Source organism: Schistocerca piceifrons, chromosome 1, assembly GCF_021461385.2.
Source record: "Schistocerca piceifrons isolate TAMUIC-IGC-003096 chromosome 1, iqSchPice1.1, whole genome shotgun sequence".
Lineage (NCBI taxonomy): Eukaryota > Metazoa > Arthropoda > Insecta > Orthoptera > Acrididae > Schistocerca > Schistocerca piceifrons.
Genome location: NC_060138.1, coordinates 496,012,344 through 496,027,452, shown reverse-complemented (window position 1 = coordinate 496,027,452; position 15,109 = coordinate 496,012,344). Strand labels below are relative to the sequence as shown.

Sequence of the window (15,109 nt, the reverse complement as noted above, 5' to 3'; positions counted from 1 at the left end):
GTTATCTCATACCAATTATGGACACAACACTGTGGGTCATCCATATGCTGTTACACTTGCAGTAACCCTTGCCATCAATTCTCATACAGCAATCAATTCTGCAGCACCATTTTCCCCTAATCATGGCAATCATACAGTGTCATATGGAAAGCAAAGGATCTGCAGGACTTCAGATATGGATTGTTCCATGCATCAAATACCCATGATTTGGTTGTGACAAAATGTGCTATTGTTCCAGAGCTCACCTACCTTTTGCTTTGACTGCCAGCATTGTATCTGAGCACTTTCAATTCACTTGACAGAATTGTTACTTTTGCTGTGGTGAAAGGAGTGCTCTCCATCCAACACCACAATTATCTCTAATTCAGCTGCTAAGCTGCTGTGTTTAAGGCAGACCATGAAGCCAAATATGGAAAAAGTACTTCATGGTCCCTACAAATTAAGTTTCATAGACCATCAACCCTATATGGTCTTGACAAGACCTTGATGGAAAGAAAGGCCAAATATAATGGCATGAGACAGCTGTATGTTTCAAAAACTACATAGTGTTTCTGAATTGTGGTTTATTTGTCTCACAACATACGTAATCTAAATCATTTTATTCAGGTGCAGGAGACTTGTCAATTGTGGTAAAATTTCACCATAAACAAAGCTGATGTTAACAGACAGCATCATAATAATGATACAATTTTTTACACATACATACAATAAAATCTAACACTTAATTACCCTTTTCTCAAACGATCACTTAATCCTCTATGAATTCTTCTATTGAATAGTAGCATTTCTCCCACAGAATCTTCTGTAGTCTCATTTTTAAAATTTCTGGCTTCATATTAAATTTGTTTTTGCCCATTAACTTGTTATATATTGTCACCCCACATACTGTGGAGTCCATGCATATAATTTCAACTGGTGTGTGGGTAGCATAATATTATTTTTATGTCTTATGTTATATGTATGGTTAAAATGATTCTTCTCAAATAATTTTTGTCTGCTGTGTAGGAAAATTATAATTTCATAAATGTATATGGTGGGAACAGTTCAGATTTGCAGTTTCCGAAATAATGGGTGACAAGACTGTTTGCTACATGTGTATCGGACAATTTTCCTTTGCAGTTTCAGTATTTGACATACACTACTTGAACTTCCCCAGTAAATTATCCCATATCTAATGACAGATCCAAAATAATTATGATAAGCAATTTTTCGTGTACTCAAGTCGGTGGAATTTGCCAATATTTGCACTGCAAATGCAAAACTGCTTACTTTATTTGACAGGAAGTCAATTTCAATAAAATGATAAGGTATGATGCTGTAAACAGCATGAAGGTGTGTATTTTGTGTAATTCTTGACATTACAAATACACAATAGCAATATTTAATCACAACAGGTGCAAATACTTAGTAGATACCTGAAAATGAATACTTGGGAGGTAACAAATCATACAATATGGACAAATCTTGAAGTTGTAAAAGTTTATGAAATTCTTTCATCAGGATCAGGGAATACCAGAAAGACACTTGCATACGTACAACTTTTGACGAGCAGCAAAACAGAAGAGCTGAATTACATGGAAGTAAATGGGAAGAGAATATATGGGAAGCAGGAAAGCAACAGGAAGTGCAAATGCGAAGACCACAAAATAAATTTTTGCAAAAAGATTTGTTGGGCACTAGGTGTTAGGGAAAAGGAACATTCCCCCCCCCCCCCCCCCCCCCCTCCATGAACCATGGACCTTGCCGTTGGTGGGGAGGCTTGTGTGCCTCAGCGATACAGATAGCCGTACCGTAGGTGCAACCACAACGGAGGGGTATCTGTTGAGAGGCCAGACAAACGTGTGGTTCCTGAAGAGGGGCAGCAGCCTTTTCAGTAGTTGCAAGGGCAACAGTCTGGATGATTGACTGATCTGGCCTTGTAACACTAACCAAAACGGCCTTGCTGTGCTGGTACTGCGAACGGCTGAAAGCAAGGGGAAACTACAGCCGTAATTTTTCCCGAGGGCATGCAGCTTTACTGTATGATTAAATGATGATGGCGTCCTCTTGGGTAAAATATTCCGGAGGTAAAATAGTCCCCCATTCGGATCTCCGGGCGGGGACTACTCAAGAGGATGTCGTTATCAGGAGAAAGAAAACTGGCGTTCTACGGATCGGAGCGTGGAATGTCAGATCCCTTAATCGGGCAGGTAGGTTAGAAAATTTAAAAAGGGAAATGGATAGGTTGAAGTTAGATATAGTCGGAATTAGTGAAGTTCGGTGGCAGGAGGAACAAGACTTCTGGTCAGGTGACTACAGGGTTATAAACACAAAATCAAATAGGGGTAATGCAGGAGTAGGTTTAATAATGAATAGGAAAATAGGAATGCAGGTAAGCTACTACAAACAGCATAGTGAACGCATTATTGTGGCCAAGATAGATCCGAAGCCCACACCTACTACAGTAGTACAAGTTTATATGCCAACTAGCTCTGCAGATGACGAAGAAATTGAAGAAATGTATGATGAAATAAAAGAAATTATTCAGATTGTGAAGGGAGACGAAAATTTAATAGTCATGGGTGACTGGAATTCGAGTGTAGGAAAAGGGAGAGAAGGAAACGTAGTAGGTGAATATGGATTGGGGCTAAGAAATGAAAGAGGAAGCCGCTTGGTAGAATTTTGCACAGAGCACAACATAATCATAGCTAACACTTGGTTTAAGAATCATGAAAGAAGGTTGTATACATGGAAGAACCCTGGAGATACAAAAGGTATCAGATAGATTATATAACGGTAAGACAGAGATTTAGGAACCAGGTTATAAATTGTAAGACATTTCCAGGGGCAGATGTGGACTCTGACCACAATCTATTGGTTATGACCTGTAGATTAAAACTGAAGAAACTGCAAAAAGATGGGAATTTAAGGAGATGGGACCTTAATAAACTGAAAGAACCAGAGATTGTACAGAGTTTCAGGGAGAGCATAACGGAACAATTGACAGGAATGGGGGCAAGAAATACAGTAGAAGAAGAATGGGTAGCTTTGAGGGATGAAGTAGCGAAGGCAGCAGAGGATCAAGTAGGTAAAAAGACGAGGGCTAGTAGAAATCCTTGGGTAACAGAAGAAATATTGAATTTAATTGATGAAAGGAGAAAATATAAAAATGCAGTAAATGAAGCAGGCAAAAAGGAATACAAACGTCTCAAAAATGAGATCGACAGGAAGTGCTAAATGGCTAAGCAGGAATGGCTAGAGGACAAATGTAAGGATGTAGAGGCCTATCTCACTAGGGGTAAGATAGATACTGCCTACAGGAAAATTAAAGAGACCTTTGGAGATAAGAGAACGACTTGTATGAATATCAAGAGCTCAGATGGAAATCCAGTTCTAAGCAAAGAAGGGAAAGCAGAAAGGTGGAAGGAGTATATAGAGGATCTATACAAGGGCGATGTACTTGAGGACAATATTATGGAAATGGAAGAGGATGTAGATGAAGATGAAATGGGAGATATGATACTGCGTGAAGAGTTTGACAGTGCACTGAAAGACCTGAGTCAAAACAAGGCCCCCGGAGTAGACAACATTCCATTGGAACTACTGACGGCCTTGGGAGAGCCAGTCCTGACAAAACTCTACCATCTGGTGAGCAAGATGTATGAAACAGGCGAAATACCCTCAGACTTCAAGAAAAATATAATAATTCCAATCCCAAAGAAAGCAGGTGTTGACAGATGTGAAAATTACCGAACTATCAGTTTAATAAGTCACAGCTGCAAAATACTAACACGAATTCTTTACAGACAAATGGAAAAACTGGTAGAAGGCGACCTCGGGGAAGATCAGTTTGGATTCCATAGAAATGTTGGAATACGTGAGGCAATACTGACCCTACGACTTAGGAAAGGCAAACCTACATTTCTAGCATTTGTAGACTTAGAGAAAGCTTTTGACAATGTTGACTGGAATACTCTCTTTCAAATTCTAAAGGTGGCAGGGGTAAAATACAGGGAGCGAAAGGCTATTTACAATTTGTACAGAAACCAGATGGCAGTTATAAGAGTTGAGGAACATGAAAGGGAAGCAGTGGTTGGGAAGGGAGTAAGACAGGGTTGTAGCCTCTCCTCGATGTTGTTCAATCTGTATATTGAGCAAGCAGTAAAGGAAACAAAAGAAAAATTCGGAGTAGGTATTAAAATTCATGGAGAAGAAATAAAAACTTTGAGGTTCGCCGATGACATTGTAATTCTGTCAGAGACAGCAAAGGACTTGGAAGTGCAGTTGAATGGAATGGACAGTGTCTTGAAAGGAGGATATAAGATGAACATCAACAAAAGCAAAACAAGGATAATGGAATGTAGTCTAATTAAGTCGGGTGATGCTGAGGGAATTAGATTAGGAAATGAGACACTTAAAGTAGTAAAGGAGTTTTGCTATTTGGGGAGTAAAATAACTGATGATGGTCGAAGTAGAGAGGATATAAAATGTAGACTGGCAATGGCAAGGAAAGCGTTTCTGAAGAAGAGAAATTTGTTAACATCGAGTATAGATTTAAGTGTCAGGAAGTCATTTCTGAAAGTATTTGTATGGAGTGTAGCTATGTATGGAAGTGAAACATGGACGATAAATAGTTTGGACAAGAAGAGAATAGAAGCTTTCGAAATGTGGTGCTACAGAAGAATGCTGAAGATTAGATGGGTAGATCACATAACTAATGAGGAGGTATTGAATAGAATTGGGGAGAAGAGAAATTTGTGGCACAACTTGACCAGAAGACAGGATCGGTTGGTAGGACATGTTCTGAGGCATCAAGGGATCACCAATTTAGTATTGGAGGGCAGCGTGGAGGGTAAAAATCGTAGAGGGAGACCAAGAGATGAATACACTAAGCAGATTCAGAAGGATGTAGGTTGCAGTAGGTACTGGGAGATGAAAAAGCTTGCATAGGATAGAGTAGCATGGAGAGCTGCATCAAACCAGTCTCAGGACTGAAGACTACAACAACAACAACAACTTAGCAACAGTTTAAAATTGTATCAAGTGGAATAGCATTGACAGTCACACAAATTAAAATACAACTGGGTCTTTGGTTTTTGGAATTTCATGTATTAGATCAGTATACTTTGCATATATCCATTCTGTTATTAGTTATGGGATAATATTCTGGGGAGTGAACAGGAGAAATATCGAAGCTATATTCAAATTGCAGAAAAGAGCAGTACATATAATGATCAAGAGTGGCAGCATGGCTCACTGCCTTGAACTTCATTCTGAATAACTGCTGCAACCTATATACTTCTGAATCTGCATTCATTTCTTGGACTCCCTCTACAATTTTTACCCCCCATACTTTCCTCCAATACTAAACTGCTAATCCCTTGACATCTAGTCAGGCTGTGCTACAAATTTGTTTTCTCCCCAATACTTACTTAAAGTGATCTACCCACCTAATCTTCAGCATTCTTCTGTAGAAAAACATTTCAAAATCTTCTATTCTCTTCTTGTTGAAACTGTTTATCATCCATGTTTCACTTCTATACATGGCTATACTCTGTACAAACAGTTTCAGAAAAGACTTCCTGACACTTAAATCTATATTCAATGTTAACAAATTTCTCTTCTTCAGAAAGGCCCTTCTTGCCAGTGCCAGTCTATATTTTATAATCTCTCTGTAATGACCACCATCTGTTATTTTACTACCCAAATAACAAAACTCATCTAATATTTTGAGTGTCTCATTTCGTAATCCAATTCCCTCAGCATCACATGATTTAATTCAACTACATTCCATTATATTTGTTTTGCTTTTCCTGACAGTCATCTTATATCCTCCTTCCATGACACTATCAATTCTGTTCAACTGTTCTTCCAAGTCCTTTAGTGACGCTGACAGAATTGCAATATCATCGGCAAACCTTAAAGTCTTTATTATGCTCACTGAACTTTAATTTCTACTCCAAAAAAATTTTTTTTGTTTCCTTTACTGCTTGCTCGGTGTACAGATTGAATAACATCACCGATAGGCTATCATTGTCTCACTCCCTTCTCTGTCACTGCTTTCCCTTCATACCCCAAAGCTCTTATAACTGCTCACTTGTTTCTGTACAAGTTGTATTTAGTCCTTTGCTGTCTGTATTTTACTCCTGCTGCTTTCAGAATTTCAAAGAGGGTACTCCAGTCAACACTGTCAAGAGCTTTCACTAATTTTTCAAATGCTGTAGACATAATATATATTCTAAGATAGATCATAGCATCAGTATTGTCCTGCGTGCTCCTACATTTCTCCGGAATCCAAACTGATCTTCCCCATCTTCTACTAATTTTTCCGTTCTTCTGTAAAGAATTTGAGTCAGTATTTTGCAACCATGACACATTAAACTGATAGTTTAGAATGTTCACACCTTTCAGCAGCTGCCTTCTTTGGAACTGGAATTATTACATTCTTCTTGAAGTCTGAAGGTATTTTGTTGTCTCATACATATTGCACACCAGATGGAAGAGTTTTATCATGACTGGCTTCTCCCAAGGCTATCAGTAGTGATTTCTTGTAGGTCTTGTCTTTTAACCTACTCGATCATCTGCTGCCTTCACTATTTCATGTCTCCCAGCTATCCATTCATCTTGTACTGTACTCCTTTCCCTGTTCTAGTCAGTCACTGCTCCCTCTGAAACTCTCGACAATTCTGGTTCTTTCAACGTATCAATGTCCCATCTCTTTAATTTCCTAATTTTTTGCAATTTCTTCAGTTTTAGTCTACAGTTCGTAAATTGTGGTCAGTGTCCACATCTGCCTCTGGAAATGTCTTGTAATGTAAAATCTGGTTCCAAAATCTCTGTCTTACTATTATATAAGCAATCGGAAACCTTCTGGTGTCTCCAGTCTCTTTCACATACACAACTTCTTTCATAATAACAAGTTCGTTTGTGTGGCCATTCTTTCATAATTCTTAATCCAAGTGTTAGCTGTGATTAAATACTAACCCGTGAAGAAATTTTAGCATGTGGCTTCCTCTTTCATTCCTTTCCCCCAGACTGCATTCACCTACTATTTTTCCTTCTCTTCATTTTCCTACTATTGAATTCCAGTCCCCCATCACAATTAAATTTTTGTCCCTTAACTACCTGAATAATTTCTTTCTCATCATACATTTCTCCAATCTCTTCATCATCTGCAGGGCTAGTTGGCTTATAAACTTTTACTACTGTGGCTGGTGTGGGCTTCATGTCTATCTTGGCTACAATAATGTGTTCACTTACCTGCATTCCTGTTTTCTTATCCACTTTAAAAACCACTCCTGCTTTACCCCTATTTGATTTTGTATTTATAACCCTGCATTCACCTGACCACAGCTCCTGTCCCTCCTGCCACGGAACTTCACTATTTCCCACTATATCTAACTTTCTACCTATCTATTCCCCTTTTTAAATCTTTTAACCTACCTGCCTGATTAAGGAATCTAACATTCCACACTCTGATGTGTAGAACACTAGCTTTGTTTCTCCTGATGATGACATCATCTGAGTATTCTCTGCCCCGAAATCTGGATGGGGGACTATTTTGCATACGGAATATTTTATCCAAGAGGATGCCATCATCAACATACAGTAGAGCTACATTCCCTCACAAAAAAATTCCGGCCGTAGTTTCCCCTTACTTTCAGCCATTCACAGTACCACCACAGCACAGTCAGTTTGGTTAATGCTACAAGGCCAGATCAGTCAATCATACAAACTGTTGCCTGTGCAATGACTGAAAAGGCTGTTGGCCCTCTTCAGTAACCACACGTTTTTTCTGGCTTCTCAAAAGATACCCCTCCTTTGTGGTTGCATCTACAGTACGCCTATCTGTATCGCTGAGGCATGCAAACCACCCTCGCCAAAGGCCAGGTCCATAGTTCATGTGGGGGTGGGAGAATATTTGCTTGCAAAGAGTTTAAAAGCTGGAAAAGCTAAGTAAAAAACTGGACTGTGACATTTTAGTAACGTGAATGGATTCGTAATTAGACCTGTCTTTGCCTCTTTGTCCATTGCAGACCTTCAACTTTGGTGCATACTTCTGCAACATCCATGATGTGTGTTATGGATCAGACCAAAGAACATGCGTCCAGAAGAGTTAAAAAATATTGGTCACTGTCTGTATTGTTAGGTAGTTACATGTTCCATTTACAGGTTAGGAATACAGTGTTCACATTAAAGAACACATTATTTTTTTGTTTTGCTACCTGTCAGATTTTTATGTTATTGGGAAAATGATCAAAAAATTTTATTGCTGCATATGAGATCCTTTCTGAGCCATCGACAGCTTTAATAATGTGTAATAGATGTCATGTTTTCCTCTAGTGTTGTAGGTGAGAACGTCACTATTCTTCCCAAATTGTGATGGATGATTTATGACAAATTTCATTATTGGATGTAAGTATTGTGATGATGCAGTTAGAATGCCTAACTTCTTGAAGGGATACCTACTTGATGACCTTGGGTGAACACCACTTATTATTCTCACTGCTTACTTCTGTGCAATCAATACTTTTTTGTAAGTGGTTAGTTAAGCCAGATTACTCCGTACGACGATATCGAGTGGAAAAATGAGAAATATGTCATGAGACTCATTCATTTATTTCCAAGACTAACAATTATATGAAGAGTAAGTATCTGTACTTCACTGTCCGAGAAGCTCAGTAATATATTCTTCCAGTTCAAGGTTTTATCAGTAAGTACACACAAAAATTTCAAATGTTGCTTATCTTTGTCAGATATTTGCAATTTTGATCTTTGATTGTGCAGCTCAAGTGAGCCCAAACAAACAATGTTCATCAAATCTTTCACGTTCTGCCCAGTGTTGCTGGAAACCGTCGATTTCTTTCCCCTTACAAACAAAGTGATTTTTAAACTGGAATTTTTAAATGCCTCTTCAATAGGGTGATCTCCAGTTAGTCTGGTGCAATATTAGCTTGATAAGTGCATACTGAATAGGACAGTAAAATGCACAGAATAACAGTACCCCAGCAGCAACAGCGCCTGTGACTGCTGGAGTCACGTTTATTCTTTTTGTTTTATTAACCTTGTTACTAAGTATTGATAAAACTAATATTGCACTAGACTAATTTGAGGCAGGTCTATCTACAGGCACATAAATTTCAGCTTTAAAAATCATCTTGCTTGTAACAGGATGCAAACCCACACTTTCTGTCAATGTTGGGCGTCACATGAAAAATGTGATGAGAAGTATTTGCTTGGGCTGACGCCAGCTAGGCAGTCCAAAAAACAGAATAGCAAACGTGTCGAAACATCAGACGAAATGCACTTGACGACTCTTATGAGGAACATCTGGTATAAATATGATAGATGTTACTCACCACAGAGGAAAAGTGTTGAATGGCAGACAGGCACAAAGAAAAAGATCGTTAGATATTATTCAGTTATCAGCATAAGTCCTTCATAAGATGACAACAAAATTCATACATGAACAGCCACTGTCATCTCCTGGCACTAAAACCTGATTATGATTGTGTCTTTGCTAGAGTGGGTAGTTGGGGTACAGAAGAGGAATATTAGTAGTAGTAGTAGTAGTAGTAGTTTTATTCATCCGTAGATCCCTTTTAGAAGAATACTGGACATATATTGGTATTGCAATTTGAGGATAACAAAAATACAGTAATTTACACACACAGGCATTTAGATACTTACAGGTCTAGTACAACAAGGCTGGGGCACATATTTAGCCATGATCTCATAGTAGCAACCATCCCAGCATGTGCCTAAAGTAATTTATGTAAAATGAAAATGACTGGATGAAGATTGGAGCTTCCACACTCCCACATACACGGTAGCCCTGTTTTAAAGTGTTACCTCATTCAGTTTATTCATATTGGATGGAGATGTGGGACAGGGAGGGATGCTCCCACAGGTAGCACTGGCATCTTCCTCCATGCCTACATTGCACCCCTCCTCACAACACACCTCTCCTAAACCCACACTATCCACCCGATCACAGCTGCTCATCTCAGACCCACTCGCAATCGGGCTTCTGTGTCCGGAGATGACACTGGTCATGTCCTTTTCATTGTGACTGTCACCACTTTGCCTAGTCTATGTGCTGAGTAGCATCTATATTTGTCGTTTTATTGGCATTCCATCCAGGATCAATGACACCCACACACTCAGTGTAATCTGAAATGTTTGAACTTATTGGACAATGGAAACTACCACTATGGCATGCCTTCCATCAGTGCAGCCCCAGCATACGATTCTGAACTATTGAACATACAGGTCCACACCCTTGGACATCAGTGTACCACCGCCAATAAACACTGAGGAAGAACATATGCGTTTGTTACAGCCAATGAGACAAGGTAGCTGTCATACCATGCAGTAGTCACACAGCATCATCTCCGTCTTACAAATTACCTTGTTCTATCCATTGGTTCCACATACACCTCACTATATTCTACAGCATGTCTTGGAAGAGACAAAATGTCACAATATGATCAGCCCAGTTTGTGGGGCTCAGTAATTCTGCACCTTTCTAACTCAGTCACCTTCTGGTGGCAACGAGGCCTACTAGTACATGCTTTTATGATCCTAATTCATGTGACAGCTATTCCCTGTCTGGTCTTGGCATAATAACAACCTTGCCAGTCACAAGAGAGAAGTTGCTGCTGGGCCTACATGCAAGCCATCTCTCTGTAAATCTTAATCTCTTATTGTCGATCTATTTTACTCCACGTAAACCGGGAAACAGACACTTGGATGCAGATCCAGGGAAGTTCATTTTAAGTTGTCAATTTGCTTCATTATTTTAAAAAAATTACATATCAAAAGCAGTATGGAGGGCAGACTCTAAAACAACAACAATAGTAATCACTTATTCTGTAATGATATGAGAGAAAATGAAATCTGAAATTAAGATCACAGCAGCCTTTTGGCTACCAGGTCTTCAGAGGATGGGTGGGTTTATTTGTCATCAAATACAGACAGTAAAGAAAAGAGTAGAAATAGTGAAATTGTCCATTTGCAAGTTGGAAATACAGTAATAATGTTGCAGGTAACCTCAAATTTTCAGGAAGTTCTGTTTCTCCTAAAAACACCAACAAATCAGAAAAACATCAACTATATATAAGTAGCTTCCAAATCCAACAACCAAGCTCCTACTCTGTTTCTGAGAATCAGTGGTACCAAACCTTTCCATCATTTCAAAATGGTAGATTTGCTATGAGAAATTAAAGATACAGTAACTAATGATATCAGCAAATGTTAATGAAGTCAGGTATGTTACTTTTCCATTTTCTCTTTTATCATCTCCCTCCTCTTCTTCCTATTCATGATGAATGAACACAGTCTGTGGGAATGAGACTTACTCTTAGCAATTTGTTTTGACTGCATCACAATTAACCTATGATTTTCCATAGCATAACAGATCTAAATACAGCACCATTTATGTCCTTTCTTACTTCACAAATTACAAGTTTGGGTTAACGACATCTTCATGTGCTTGTGAATTTCTCAAAGTTACCTAATATTTATGCTACCTAACTACATTGTGGATCAAGCACCTTAAAAAAAAGACTCATGATATACTATCCATAAAAGAATTTCTGAATGTGCATTAAAATTGTGTCTTCATGTTTTGCTTTTGATTACGAGACCGAACATAGTTAGATACAAATCACTACATGTAAAAAAATAATTAAATAGGGTGGAGGGGTTGGTTGGTTGATTTGGGGAAGGGGACCAAACAGCAAGGTCATCTGTCCCATTGCATTAGGGAAGAATGGGGAAGAAGGTCGGCCATGCCCTTTCAAGGAAACTATCCTGGCATTTGCCTGAAAATCTGAGGAAATCACGGAAAACCTAAATCAGGATGGCCAGATGCAGGTTTGAACCATCGCCCTCCCGAATGGGAGTCCAGTGTGCTAGCCGCTGCGCCACCTTCCTCAGTAAGCTGAAGTGGAATGGGGTGGGGGGGGGGGGCAGTATGAGTGAGAACGCAATCCATACACTTCTTAAGAGTTGTATGTTATGAATAAAAGTCTGTTGAGTATCTCTATTTTGATTCTTCAGGTTTATATATCCAATACACACTCCAGAAGGAAATCTACAAGTTTTATTCAAGGTTTTTCATCATTTCATCATGACCTGGCAAAGTGTGGACAAACAGTGAAGCAGGTTCTCACCATGTACAAGTGTCTACTTTGTCAGGTCTTGACAGAAAGTCTCATGTTAAACTTGGGAACTCTGGCAATGAAGCTTTTGCTCTGAAAAATGCAATGGAAATAAAAACCTGAAAAATCAAGACACAGGCTGTCAATGGAATTTTATTCATAAAATATATATCTTTCACTTCTATGTGTGCCACATGACACAGTTATGGATTCATTAAAAATTCATATTTCTGGATTATTTAATGCAACAAGAATGTCATGGTGGAGAGAGACAGGGGGATGGGAGAGGGAGGGAGAGAATATATGTTTTGCAGTCTGTATGTATGTATGTATTGTAAACATCTGTGTGAAAGAATACCTGGAAACAAAATTAAAACTTGAATATAAAACTATGTATAAATGTAAAATGATATATTGTATGCATGTGCTGTAGTGATCTGTGAGAAAGAGTGTCAAAATAACTTTTAGATCTGAACATGAAACTACAGTAAAATATATGTAACCTTGCAAATTGTCATATTTGTGAATTACTTGTATTTAAATTGTAGTATGTTGGCTAAATATTAATATATTTGTGTAAACCGATTAGCCCCATATCACAGTTACACACACTGTACACAGTGTTGACAAATGGGCTAAAATAAAAATCTATCATTCAATCAAAGCACTGCCTACGGATGTGAAGAGATCATGGAAGTTTTCAATCAATGAACCATGTTTTGTAAGACATCAGACTCATGTATTAATAGGTGGTACAGAAATTAATTGTTACACGCCATCTCAAAAAAGGGGCATCCCATCATTCATATGCCTTATGGATGGATGAATTATGAGGTTTAATGCCCTGTGGGAAATTTTAAAATGGGACACATTCCTGTGGTGCTCCTATTAACTAACAAGCAGTTAACAATGACTGCTTTTGTTCAGGAAAACAAGATAGTTAAATCTTCAAACCATTTTCTCCCTGGAAACGCATTAATCAAAATTTGTTAAATTGCGATAATTATATTCTGGAAGTAATCGTATGTCGGTATTGAATTTCAGCTACTACAATAGAAAATGGGTCAGTTACAGGTAACAAATGGTTCTATGTCTCCACCGCATTATTCTGCTGATACGAATGTAGTATAATTTCAAACCTATATAGAAAAAAACACTGTCAAAAATATTTATCTTGGCGGTCGAGGTGCAGGACGCGTATGCGTACACTTCTCAAGATTGACTCGATGTTTGATACTCGCTGCTTGCTAATATAACAGGACACGACGAGTCTTGCTTCAATTCGGTCATTCAATCATTTGCCTACCGTAACATTGGGATTATTTATCATTCTGGTTTCTTCCAGTTCACACATGCGTCAGATATTGATTTCATCGTGCGCCACGATTTTCATTGATGGGCGTGTCAGTACCGACATTTATTAAACATTTGAATGACAGATAATTCTTCTTTCCCAATATGACAACAAACCGCTAAACATCAATGCAACCGTCAGTTATATTTCATTCATCCCTTCATATCCCCACCACAACATCCGGTCTGGCTAGCCCATTCACAAAAGCTGTCTGCAAGATATTGATTTTCAGATTCGTTAATATCAACTAAATTTGCTAAAAGAACTAAGCTAGAAGGCATTTGATTTACTATACCTGTTCCTCGAATCTTGTTATTAATGCTGATACCCACTCTACCGGTTTCTGAGTTGCCATGTTACCAAAATACTGTCACAAAATACAACCTTACATTTCGGCAGCTCTTTTTAGCGCCATTTTGAGGTACGCCTTCCATTGCGGACAGGCCACTGGTTCCGAGTGAAGCAATACAGAGTAATGTGGTTTAAAAAGAAGCATAAGGAGGGAACGCAGACTTGTTAATTATTGACAACAGACAAACAACTCTTATTGTTTTGAAATTAGGTGTGATCGTAAGTTAATTATCCGAATATTGTATATCTTTTACTGTAAGCAGTAGCCGCTTGTTGAACGCACCAAGTGGCGCTAAGATATGAAACAACTTTTGCGCCGGAGATCCATCCACCAAAGCAACTGTCAGCCTTTATATGACAGAAACAATATAGAATTCAAATGGAACAACAGTTAGAGGTTTTCCAGCGTCATCACGTACTAATCTCTCAAAGCTCGGTCTTCTACAGTGTGTCAGTGCTGCAGTGTATTTTGTCTTCAAGAACGCAGAATATCGAAACACAAACAATAATTATTTCGTCTTCTCAGCAAGACGAGTTTTTAGAGCCGATTACGTATACACTATAAGCTGACCATGCACAGTACAGTGTGCCAAAGCTACACCATAGAGCAGAAATATTTCTTCTCTATGAGCTACACCCTAAGGCCCTATAGAAAACGGTCTAAGTTTATGGGACTAGTCATGACGGTACACTGTAGTAAAAATAATAATAATCTGTCGATTCTTCCAACATAATAATGCTAAACGCAATTCAGAACAAATCGGATCGGGTCTTTGTTTAGTCGACTCCTGTTTAGTTCATTGGTAGCAAAATTATTTTCTTTGTAACATCCAAGTAGTTGTGTCGGGAGGGAGTGGGGATGGGAGAGTATGTCAATGTTAATTGGGTCAAATTATCTAAATGAAGAAGTGAACGAGCCAAAACACAGTGTCCAAATTATATATACTGGTATTATGAACTCTGCTGGTTTGGGAGTTGGTGTTTTGGTTCTCTGAATACACTGGTCTTTTGTGCTTTCTCAATCAATAATTCACTTGCTTTCTTACTAAAATTACCTTTGTAACTATATTACAGCAAGAATATTAGCACACTTGTGTAAATATGGGTAACACGAATGAATTAGTAAACTTCTTATCCACTCATAGTGTCATAATACCACAGCCGACTTTAAAGTGGCCGTGAGTGTACTGGTTATTGACAGTGCAGCCACTCTGCCCTTAGTCTTCAACTCTAATAATGGTAGGACACTATCATATTTATC

The 15,109-nt window shown here is 38.5% G+C and overlaps 1 protein-coding gene across 3 annotated transcripts in view; it reads right to left on the bottom strand.

The window, feature by feature from the left end:
• Positions 1-13,930, bottom strand: part of LOC124795984 (neurofibromin) — a 489,110-nt gene extending 475,180 nt beyond the window's left edge. For all 3 annotated transcript variants that reach the window (XM_047260068.1, XM_047260083.1, XM_047260076.1), the window contains exon 1: positions 13,793-13,930. In XM_047260068.1, coding sequence (XP_047116024.1) covers positions 13,793-13,852 — 60 coding nt within the window. In that variant the 5' untranslated portion in view covers positions 13,853-13,930. The remainder of the gene's footprint in view (positions 1-13,792) is intronic.
• Positions 13,931-15,109: the final 1,179 nt, after the last annotated feature.